We start from the raw sequence: 12,066 nt of genomic DNA on the forward strand, positions 1-12,066 counted from the left end.
GGAGCTTTGTGGTTGCGTTTAAATTTCCGAGACAGTATTTTATGACCAGCTTTGTCTGTCTTTCATATTACCTTCGCGCCGTCGCTGTTTTTTGTCACAAGTGATTGAATTCCTCGATTTCGTTTGTTTGACTTCAGCACTTCCGTAGGACAGAAATAGAGGCAGCAAAGCATAACAAGGCATCCGCAGCAGCAGGCACGTAGTGAAGTCTAAGGTGGTGGAAACTTTCAGCACTACAGAAGCAGTAAAAGACGAACCGAGACGCGGGTATCTAATGCCATTCGGGGCGTAGAGCGGGTGTGATAGTCTGAGAATATTGCGGGCTCCATGCGTTCACGTCACGCCTATCACTGCGGCGAGGCAATTAGTGAGCGTTCGCTCCAGTATTTGCGATTGAGAAGCACTTGCAAGACCTAACGCGTGCCATGCCTTGACGGCAAGAGTTCTTCCATTCCTCCTTCATGGATTGTGTTTACAACAGAAAGAAAAAAAGTAACAGATGCTCTTAATGCACTTTATGTACAGAGCATCCTTGCGCTCTTACTCTGATGATTCTTTGGAGCTGATCTTGCGCCCAATAAGAATACAATTACTGCACTTTCTCATACATAGCAGCAGTTAGCGGGACTTTTGATTATGCAGCTGTTTTTTCAATATGTGGCTTATTCGCTGGCGCCACGGATCATTTACCACGGCGGGGCCTATTATTCAACGAACTACTGTGGTTATGCTCCGGAACGCACGACACCACCGTGTGCTGGCAATTAACGTTTGCCTCTGCCTCTTATATGCTGGCTCGCGCCTTTCAGTTTTCTATAGTAATAGGGTGCGCGGGAGGATAGCATAAAAGGCTTAAGTATAAGCTCTAAAATGACAGGCATTAAAAGAGCGGTAAATATTTTCGCCGGCTGAAGCAGGTCAGTTAATGAAAGCCGACTTTTTTGCTGCTGCTGTAATGGGGGCGGACAGGGTCTGACATACATGGAATAAAACAGTGATAGAAAAATGCTCAGGCCTGCACTTTCACTCATTATTTAGCAAAGTGGCCGCAACGTGATAGCCAGTCTTGGGAGTATGAAAAAAAAGCATTAGTCGTTCCGCAAGCTTTTTTACTTTTCACGCTTTTGAGAGCTTGTCGTGCTTATGGGACTCGCTTATGTATTCGTACATGTTCTGCTTCTCGCAGGTGCGGACACTCTTCGTGAGTGGCCTTCCCATGGACGCAAAGCCCAGGGAACTCTACCTGCTATTCCGTGCCTACAAGGTAGGTCCCGACAGCATTCACCCATTGGACGTGTAAAGCTGCGGTTATTTGGCGCGGAGCACTTTAATGAGTTTCAGGTACACCGACACCCGATAACAATCGAAAGTAAAGGTAGGCATGTACATACAGTATCTGCCCGTCGACTTGTACGACGAGCAGTGCGCTTCACGCCCTGCATACCTGTAATTTGCCACTCGCACCTACCTCCACCTTCTCACAAGCTAAAACAGCAGAATACAATAACACACGCAAGTGTGCATGCAAAATATGGTTTATCTGGTGAATACACGGCGCCTTTCAAGAACATGCTTGGTAAATTTTGTGCTATGCGCTACTTTGTGATTGCTATTGTGAGTGAGACTTGAGTAAGAGAATGATTTACTACCTAGCCCAAGACAGGCTTCGTGACACATGCAGGGAATACATCGTTTTCAACCCTTATCAGTTCATGTGTCCTGGAACGGGCACGTCAGAGCCCGTAAAGAACAGTTTAATGTTTTCTGAAAAATGAGCTGCGTTTCACGCAACTTAAACGCGATGTCTAGGAGTACAGAAGAAGCGAGCGAGAAAGATAAGGAGATCCGAGGTGCTCGATTTCTTGTTAGTTACAAAGATATGGAACACAGGCAATGAATCCAGGGAAAGCAGAAAAGCCACAGTTATCACTTACAATATGCGAAGTGAGGACAACAAGCAGTGCAAACGGTATATCTGCAATGGACTCCTGTTTAGCAAATTCTGATGTCATCCTTACAGGGTTATGAAGGATCTCTGCTGAAAGTCACACAAAAGAATGGAAAGACATCTTCGGTAAGTACCGCTCCGTCCTGTTACTTGTGTATATTAATTTGATAAATATAATCACTTCCCATACCCGTTCATGCGTTTACCACCTTGACGGAGCACAATGAACGACGCACATAGATGCTTTGTGCACATATGACTGGACACGTCGCAATAGCACACTTTGCGAAATGCACAGGCTTTCACACCATTACTGCGTAAGTTGAAGCTGCAGCTGAAAGCAGTTTACACTCTATGTAAACTTTCCATCAAAAACCGCATGGGAAAAACACATAAAGACAGGTCAGTCATAGCATACACAGCGCAGTGTATGACAAAGGCTCACAAGGTTAGGATTAGCGCGGAAGGAAATTTTAGCCAGAGATATATACCTACGATGATTTGTTTTGCACAGGTAAGAATACCCATTACTCCATACAAGGTCATACGCTTCACGTTTCCAGTGAACAGGATAAATAGCACATTATAGCCTGGTACACGGAAACCTTAGAGAATTAAATATTGCAAAAACGAGGTTGTCATAACTCCGGCCATTTCCGACAAACAGGAGCTTAATCGTCGCAAAATATTCTTGACAGATAGAAAGTGTGCTTTAATTGCACATAAGTTTTGCTCGCACGATCAGCAGTGAGACCTTGAATTCCGCACATGCGGCGAACAAGCAGTTTCTTCTCATCCTGTGCATGTATTTCTAAAGGTGAACTAAGCACTTGCATATGTAATCAGAGGACTGAACTGAACATCATGCGCTCTTTCTAACTTTTGAATCAACTTTATTGCTTTGAAACAGTTATGACACGTTTCTCATAGTACACTTTGACAAGCTAATGTCAGCGTAGCGACTTTCAAGTCAACGGATATATGAGCGATTTTAGGTGAATTCGAAGGATAGAAAACGTAAGCGGGATCATTGTGGTGAATTTACGTGGAATATGCGAGATCTAACATGATGAATTCACTTTTCATCTTCATATGAACGGACAACACGACCTCCATTAGTTGTGCGAAAGTGCACTGTGCAGAAGTGCAAGTACAGTTGTGAATTGCGAACGATGGGGCATTGCTCGCCTCACGCCAGAGACGCTCGGAGATTTGTCCTTTCCGCCGCTACTATGGTACCCAAACGTCGGGTCTTGACACAGCACTTGACGAGAAGTGCACATTACTATCGCACTGGACATTGAGGCTTGCCGATCGTCTCAACCTGCAGCGCGGATCATACTGTCAATATAAGAGCGACGTATGTCACCCTTATACTCTTAACGTGTGCGAAAATACAGGAACAAATACAGCAATTGAAATTCTCTGCTCGCTATCTTAAGCTTGCGCTATACAAAAACTGAGGTGGCATGTGAAAAAGAAAATATATATAGAACAGTCTTTAGTGATTGCTGTAAATAAAGGTAGATATTGAACATGGCGCTGAGTGACAAATGTTGAAATATTTTATGCGTTCTTTTTTTTTTTATTGCAGCCAGTAGGTTTTGTAACATTTTCCTCACGAGCTGGAGCAGAAGCCGCCAAGCAGGAGCTTCAAGTAAGGAAGACTTGGCATGTCTCTTTTCTAGTAAATGCTGAAAATGTGTTTCACCGGTTCTTTACGATGTAATATTGACTATGGCAACGCATACAATGTATTCATTTTATCTTCTGCGTATTATGTTGCTTGCTAAAAGCTCGTTTATAATCGGCAACAGCGAGCCGTTTCATGAACCAGATGAGAAATTTTGTCAATCTCGTGCATCGCAGTGAATATCACAGTGTGTTCCAATTTGGTCTGCTCAAATGTAACCGCAAATTATGCACTATGAAAGCGCCTAGTTCCGATCACGCTTTTGTATAGTTGAGTTAGCATATCTGTATTCTAAATACGATGAGCTTTTCGATAAAACTGTTCCACACAAGAAAGAGATGCTCGATTGACGAGATTACTGACACATTCCGTCGAAATCAATGCTTGGTGTAAGTGCGTGGAATTCTTTTATGTCGCAGTTGCGTTAGAACGTGCGCGTGTATGCCCTGTTATGCACATAGATAAAGTGCAATCGTATCATTGCATGCTTCCCAAAACAGTAACAGTAGTGTTGATAAGATGCCGGGAAGCTTACTAAGTCTACATAGACAGAGGCTAAAAGGTTTCTGCTGTGCTGCGGCTTACGCATGCTGTGACGTAGCACTTCTAGTGTGCGGGTGGCGCCGTTAGTACGTTTACAAGTTAATTTGGAAAGAAGCGCATCAGAGCGTAGGCTAGCTTTTGAAAGCACATCTAGTTTAGTAGCTCCATTCCTTGATGGTCATGTTTATAGCCGTCAATATTACAGAAATGTGCGCAGACGTATATTTCATGCCGGATAGTGTTAGTGTGGGCGGGTCGTGTCGATCATTTGTATCCAGATAAATACATACGCTTATACCCTGAGAAATTTATGCTGTATACTCAGGAATTGTGGGGAAGAAAAATAAAACAACAATCGTAATTTGTTTCGTAATCGTAAATTACGAAACTGAAACACTGCGGCGTGCATAATGAGGGAACTATTTCAAATCAAATGTTGGTGCATCCCTTCGTATTGCGCGTTCATAGAGTTGGGCTTCATAAATGTTTGCATCGGAACCGGTGAGAACTGCGGCAGACTTCGCACTGGGTTGAGCATAAATGCAGTACTCCCAATTCAGCTTTATAAAGATTGCTTTATAATTTAGGACCACCAAGCTGAAATTGACAGCAGGCAGCATAGGCGAGCGCATTTTCACCGAGAAAGTACGGCATGACGAGGAAGCGAAAGGCGAACCAGAAAAGGTGAACACGTAGGCGGGAATGCCAACGCAACTCTTCCAGTTTGGCAAGCGGTGCCGAAGTAGCTGCTATCCGGCGTCAACTAGAATTATGTGCTGAAATTTGGCAGCGGTTTGCGGCTATTATTCATTCGCTGCGAAGATGGCTCGCCGCATCGAGAGTGAAGGAGTGGCCAGGACGGCGCGATGAACGCCGGACACTTGTGCAGAGCAGCGGCAACTTTGTTATCTGCCTCTCAGGTGGCCGCGTTGCGAGTTGGCGGTCTTCATTAGGCTTTCCACCTGAAGGACTCGGGTGCTGACGCCGCCGCCGCATGGCCAATGAGGAAGGCCGGGAGAGTGGCGATTATTCGCGCGAGGAAAGGCGCACTCGAGCCTCTAATGAAGCTGGTACACTGACGTCGGCCCCCGATATGCTTGACGGCTTGCTCCCCGCAGAGCCTTGCGGGCCCGCGTGATGGCTGAGCCAGCCTCGCGAATAGGTACATCTTGATTTTTTTTTAAAGGATACAGCGTCTTCTCGCGATAGCTGACCCAGCATCGCGGCAGCTGCAGCGTGCTTTATTTTCGCCCTCTGTGGCGCACAGCAATAAAGGTAAGCGGATCCTGGACTTAAATCGGCTGGCAATGGCAAAAAGGACGACTGTGTCAGAGTATGCGACTGGAGAGACGTTGATTTCTTTCACCTAGACAGCGAATTCTCTCACGTATGCGCGTCAGTGGCATAATAGTTTCGAATTGAAGTGCAAGATTATTTCAGCAGGTTGTTACAAAGCTTGATAATTTCGTAGGTGAAATTTGGCCGTTTCTATTTGCTAAAAACGGGCAAACAAATTAGTCAGGGACCGAAGCATTCATAGCATGCAGCTGTCAGGGGCTTGATGTTCTGGAGAGATATATTATTTTTTCTGATTCTTTGTGGCATCGAAGCTACCTAGAGGTATGAAACGTCCGCTGCGTTAACTCGAAAAATCCGCTTTGCACTGTCGACGAACAGCGCACAATTAAAGGTAAAGGAAATTAGTCCTGTAACGATGGATATCGGTTTAGAGTATTGGTATGAAACGCAATGACGCTCAACGGAAGGCCCGTCATGGAGTCCCCGGAGCACGGTAGATCGCAGGTGCGCAGGCACAACTAATTGTAACTCGGCGCTTCGTGAAGACGTACTCCTTACTTGCTAGCGCACAGTGGAGCTGTACAAAGATCCACGTACACAAAAAAGGGCCGCCATGATCGCGGTGGCGTGCGCTGTGCCTGCTTGATTCTCAGCCGAGACTGGACAGCTCGGCCTTCGAAGCGGAGCCCTAACCACGGCGCAATGTTTGTGTCTTTCTCTCTCGCCCTGGGGGGCGCGCGCAGCAGGGCGTGCGGTTCGACCCCGACCTTCCACAGACCATCCGGCTCGAGTTCGCCAAGAGCAACACAAAGGTTAGCAAACCGAAACAGCAGTCTCCTCCCGCCGCGGCCACGCACCCGACACTCCTGCACCCTATCACGGGACGTAAGTAGCCGAAAGCACCGGCACACCGACTCTCTTTCTCTCCTTCCTGCTCCGCCTCTGGAGAAACGAGGGCCGCGCGGCGGGCAGCCGGACGGTCCGCCGCAGAATTCAACGAGGAAGGCCAGTGTTGTCCACTTTTTTCGTCGTAGCACGCTGTCCCGAAGCCTTGACACCAGTATAACGTTGCGTAAGGAGAACGGAAAATCGGGTGAGCTTTTGTATGTTCATCACAGGAATATCTACGAGACAGAGACGAAAGCATTTGGCCGTTTCGCTTTGGTTCTCATGTAAAGCGCGTGCCACTTTCGCTGATTTGCGCGTCTAGCTTGTACCATTTTACTGGTAGCAGCTCTCTGGCGGAGGCGAGATGTGGCGATCCCGGGACATATATTGGCAAATTTATTGCGCGCTTATCTCGCAATTCAGTTGCTAGTCAGGGCGATGCGCTGTCCTCTAATTCCCTTTGTGGTGATCCCGCTGCGCTATTAAAATCGTAGAGGGGAGGAGAGGGTAGGTTTGGATGAATTGGTTTGCTATAACGTCCCTCTGTCCACGGGCAGAAATTTTCACCACGTGTAAGACGTGTTCGCCTTGCTTAACCGGGATATACATTTGCGGACGCTGCAACTGTGTCGGTGTGAGGGAAAAGGCTGATAAGAAAGTTTGTTCCGCCTGGCTGAAGCGAAGGCTACCTGAAAAATTAGCAGCCCTAAAACAGAACAGCCTATTTCAATCGCAACAATTTACAGACCTGTGCGGTTTCATGTAGCTTGTAAAGTTAGGAGGGGAAGCTACGTTTGGTTCATATTTTCTGGGGATGAATACTCCACGGCAGTGGTTGCAAATGTTAAGATGAAAAAGTAATATGATTTGAAAAAGTGTGGATCAAAGCACAGAAAGAAACAAAGACAAGAAATATGGACGGAACTAAACGTAGCCTTCCATGCGTCTTTACGACGGGGGTTTAAAAACACAAATGGATGAACGAAACGAAAATTCGGGGGAACTCGGTGGTCATCGTGTACAGCGAGGGCAAATTGAAAGTTACAGGTGCACGGTACTCACCTTATGACTGTCCGTCTGCCCGCTGCCCGGCTGTTGCACTTACACCTGTCTCTTCTGTGGTATGAACTGTGCGCTGGCATTCTGCACAATGCAAAGACCGAAATCATCCTTAGGTTTCAATTACCGATATAGCATCACTGAAAGCAGATTTATAATACGGCCTTTGTCAGTGTGGTACGCCTATCGCCGATTGCCAGCCACTTGGCTTTCAGAGGCGCTGACGAGTCGTAGCACGTTTACTGTTAAACTTCTAGGTTATACATTAGGCACAAGGGTCGTGAATACTGCTTCTAACCGTCTCCATCTTCTTTACCCGCGATCTCCTCTTTTCTGTGTGACCTTAGCATAACGTTCATGAAATGTTATTAACTGTTCACTAATAAGTTGCGATAGTTCTGTGTTGCTCAGAAAGCCAGCGCACACGGCAATTGCTATTCACAGTCTATCTCTGTCTTTCTTTCTCAAGGCTGTCTGGCAACAGCGTGCTAATAGTGTTTGTCACGGGAAAAAAATACTTTTGCCCACAGTCGCTCCACACGTGGCCGCTATTTCTTACATCAGTGTGTTTTTGCACATGCAGGAATGGCACACCATGTGCACAGAACAATCTCTGCAGGCATTTCGTCTTTTCCACTTCCTTAAAATCTTCGTCTCTTCCCTCACCTTGCATTTGATGTTTGGAACGCATTACCGGAAACTTGGGAACGGTTCGCTCACGGTTGGCAATTGCTGAGCAGCAGTGCAAATCCTCGAAGGTTTTTTTTTTTTCTAGCCAAAGCTCGTCAAATAGGCCGAGTACAACTCTATGAAGTCGAAGAACAGCTCATTTTAGCTTCCCACCTGAAACGCCACATTCGAGGTTTCCAAGAGCTGGCGTTGAGTTCTTTCTGACAACGATAACGGTACACCTTTTGAATGAAGCTGTAAGATGTATTTATTCCTGAAGTATTTTAATGGCCTTTGGGGTCCTTTTAGAAACGTTCGAGGATTGAGCAAGCTCTAAATTTCTTCAGCACCAGCACATCTGTTCACTGAGTCTACCAGCGTGCCTTGTCATTGCGCTGTTCTCTTTATTGTGTCTGGTACCCCATTTGCTGTGAACACGCAAGCTGCATGAAGAACAATGCAGCAGCACCTCCACCCTTTTGTGTGACACGTCAGGTTTGCCTGTTCTTGCGTGATACTTTTCTTCGCTTTCTCTGAGGTTACAGCTGTAAAGAATTAGACACATGTAGGTTCACTAGCACCCGTTATACTGCCGCACAGTCATGAAAATTCTGCGTTAGTATACAATATGCTTTAAATTTTTTATCTGTAAAAATGGGTGGTCCAGTGGAATAAATATTGTTTTATAATAATAAGGATTGAATTTATTCATTTACAAAATATACTGCAGACACCTTTCACTAATGTCCAAACGAAAAAGGGTATTTTTGAAGATCATGGTAATCAGAAAATACATGTCAATGGTTATGCAGGTAGTCAAAATGATAGGTCAACAATCTTTGTCGTGAATACAGAACAATGTCTGCCTCATTCGACAAATTTATGAACTGCAACTTTTGAGTCATTGATATAGTATCATATCTCTTTATATTTTGCCATGAGACAAGTCGTAGGAATTGCTGCAAACACTGCAGGCACAATCGCTTACATTGAACCATTACAGACCATTTCAAGACATCGTGTTTTGACAGCACGCCTATTGAGCGCATTTTAACAACTGACAGATGTACTATAGAGAAACATTACGAGATATTCTTACACTGCAGTGGGTAATCTATCACAGAAGCAAAAATATATAGGCAAATGTCCGGGCTGGTAGTTTGCTTTGTTAAAAATTACTCCATGCATTACTGCAAAAATTGCAAGCGTTTGTTACGAACTTCAAAAGCACGTCATATCTGAGGACAAAATGTAACAGTAATTTCCCTATGCCTAATAAGCATGGCTAAGCACAAATACTTGCTTTCAAGGTGTACTACTCATGCTGTTTCAGTTGGAAATGATACATAAAAGGTAACGCGTAGGCAATATAATTTTCACAGAAGTACTGAAACACTTAAGGTTATAAACATGGGGCTCTTCTAAATTTGAACTTTACGCATTTACTATGAGTTACATCTTGACGGATTGAAGTGGTTATGTTAACGACGTTATAGGATAGTACGGCGGGTTCAAAGAATGCACTGCTTGCTAAAAACATAAATAGCAGCCTCCTCTTGAATCTGTAACGATGTATTGAGGAAGGCAAAGCCCAATGAGAATGCAGAAATTTGTGACCTAACTGGATGCTGAAAGGGAATGCCGGGGTGTTTTGATAGAAATAGACACCACAGAAACTGCGCCAAATTCTCAAATTGGGCACCTTCGCCTTTCACGGGGAAATAAAAGTGGGTGTATGCTAGGAAACCAACGTGTGATGCCTGTTATAAAAGCGTATAACGATTATATATATAGAAAGGAAGCCATATGAGGCTAATAGCAAAATATACTCCATGTGTTCTCTCTCTTTCTCTGTTTTTCTTCATCTTTCTATGCTCCCTACCCCTTCCACACTGCAAGGTAACAAACTGGATATTTATCTTCCGTTTACCCTCCCTGCCTTTCGCGTCTAATTTATCTCTCTAGCTCTACACACTCCGTGAAGACAGGAAGGAATATTCCACTGATAACAAATATGTAGTTGCTAGACCATGACTTCGAACATTCATTACCTTGAAGCTTTAATGTGGGCTGAAGTTTCATTACTTAAGAGCGTTTCAGCGAATTGAGGAACAGGAATAAGCTGGTGGACACACGAAAGCGTTAGTGCGCACTTATTTGCGTCCACTTGCTTGTCCCCGTCTGCCACTGTGCTGAAACATTCTTAAGAATGTCTTCAACAAGGCCAAACCTCAACTCTAGTCCTGAAGTTGGGGTGTCCTTTACCTTGCTTTTCCGAGCCGCGAAATCACGCTACCAAGACAAAAGTGTATCTGGCAAATATCTAGATTGTCCAGTGACTTCAGATTGAGGACATTGTGGTATTGAGTTTGTACATGCGGGGTATTTTGCCTACAAAACTATGCCGACTCGTTATGGACCAATGGACAAAAATTGTTGCCAGCTATGTTTTCATTGACCTATTTTTGTTTTTTAGTAAAACGCCTTAAGTCCGAGAGGTTGTAGACAGACAAATCTAAAGACTTCACAGATAAACATTATGTTGACTGTCCAAATAACTCTTTTGGGAGGGTATCAATCGTTGTGTTGGTAATGAGTGCCTGCTCGAGCCCTTGTTCTGCGTTGCGAGTGTCTGCACTGTGTGCACAGAAGAAATCGGCGCCGCCCTGCTGCCGGGGACCCACGACGGCTGGCCACACCACCCTCTCTCCTACGCTGAAGTGCCCGTCACCACTACCCTGCACACTGCGGCTCTCATGCACCCGGCCCTCCATGCGCAGCTGCCCGTGAGTGCTCGCCGCCTGGTTCAACAGGCCCCCGTGGGGTGTGCCACTTGGCAGCTCCCAAACGCGTACGTCTAGACTACGGCCCCTAACAGACCCTTTCGTGCACAATTGCCTCGAAAAGCGCGAGACGGCCTATAAGAGTGACAGTCGAATCCGCAAGGTGAAGGAAGTTTTATGGGAGGGAAATTAGCTATAAAGCTCGAAAGTAGCTCATCACTACAAAAGGAACTCATAATGTTTTTTGAGAAAGAAGGCATTCACCATTGAAAAAAAAAGTTGGTTGTCCTGGGATTGAGCTCGGCATCAACAACCTTTGGGAGCAGTCGCTCTAGCAACTGAGCGACTCATTCACTCTCACCCCGACGCCTGCTAGGCTATAATTTAGTTCAGTTAGCGAAGCGACTACATCTAAAAGGCAGTGGTGTAAAGTTAGATCCCTAGACCAGTAGAAATTGTGTGATGGGAGCCTAGAGCGACTTAACATTTTTGTGCTATGCTATGTGCTCTCTCTCTCTCTCCTCCCCATTTTTCATCCCCCCCATTCCGCTCCCATGTGTAGCGTAGCAAACCGGTTGAGCTAAACTGGTTAACCTCCCTGCCTTTCCTTCTCCACTTTTTCCTTCCTTCCTTCCTTTTTTGGCTGGCATAGTACATAACTACGGATCACTAGGACTGGTGACGCGTGTTTTTGGTTAATATATTTTTTCTCTCATAGTATTATGGATAAACGTGAGCCGCCGCGGTAGGCCAGTGGCTGTGACGCTGCGCTGCTGAGCCCGAGGTCGCAGGTTTGATCCCAACCACGGCAGTTGCATTCCAATCCGGTATAAATGCAAAAACGCTCGTGTACCATGCACTGGGTGCACGTTAAAAAAATCCCAGGTGGTCAGAATTATTTCGGAGCCGCACACCATGGCTTGCCTCATAATTAGATCATGGTGTTGGCATGTACAACTTCAGAACGTAGATTTGAAAGCTCAAATATGATAACCTGGAATGACTTCGCATGCATACTTTAAATTAACTACCATCAAGAAGCTTTCCTGTAGAGCCTATTTTACGTATGCGACGGCGACAGTATCATGCGAGAGAAGAGATCTCGTGATGAACATTTTCTTAGCTTGTACGTGCTTTGACACCCCTTTACTCGTCACCTACTTTGTAATCGCTTCAGTTTCATT

The 12,066-nt window shown here is 45.4% G+C and overlaps 2 protein-coding genes across 13 annotated transcripts in view; one reads left to right on the plus strand and one right to left on the minus strand.

Moving 5' to 3' along the window:
- The window catches only part of cpo (RNA-binding protein), a 153,921-nt gene that overhangs the window by 125,954 nt on the left and 15,901 nt on the right, over positions 1 to 12,066 (plus strand). For 9 of the 12 annotated variants that reach the window (XM_055071359.2, XM_055071362.2, XM_055071352.2 and 6 more), the window contains 5 exons: positions 1,187 to 1,264; positions 2,021 to 2,074; positions 3,543 to 3,605; positions 6,227 to 6,368; positions 10,749 to 10,885. In XM_055071359.2, coding sequence (XP_054927334.1) covers positions 1,187 to 1,264; positions 2,021 to 2,074; positions 3,543 to 3,605; positions 6,227 to 6,368; positions 10,749 to 10,885 — 474 coding nt within the window. The remainder of the gene's footprint in view (positions 1 to 1,186; positions 1,265 to 2,020; positions 2,075 to 3,542; positions 3,606 to 6,226; positions 6,369 to 10,748; positions 10,886 to 12,066) is intronic. The other 3 variants (XM_055071355.2, XM_055071354.2, XM_055071353.2) reach the window with 3 other exon arrangements.
- LOC126531667 (uncharacterized) overlaps positions 1 to 12,066 on the minus strand; it is a 698,627-nt gene that overhangs the window by 26,200 nt on the left and 660,361 nt on the right. The window contains exon 3 of the mRNA XM_072288467.1: positions 7,434 to 7,514. Coding sequence (XP_072144568.1) covers positions 7,434 to 7,514 — 81 coding nt within the window. The remainder of the gene's footprint in view (positions 1 to 7,433; positions 7,515 to 12,066) is intronic.

Source organism: Dermacentor andersoni, chromosome 5, assembly GCF_023375885.2.
Source record: "Dermacentor andersoni chromosome 5, qqDerAnde1_hic_scaffold, whole genome shotgun sequence".
Classification (NCBI taxonomy): domain Eukaryota; kingdom Metazoa; phylum Arthropoda; class Arachnida; order Ixodida; family Ixodidae; genus Dermacentor; species Dermacentor andersoni.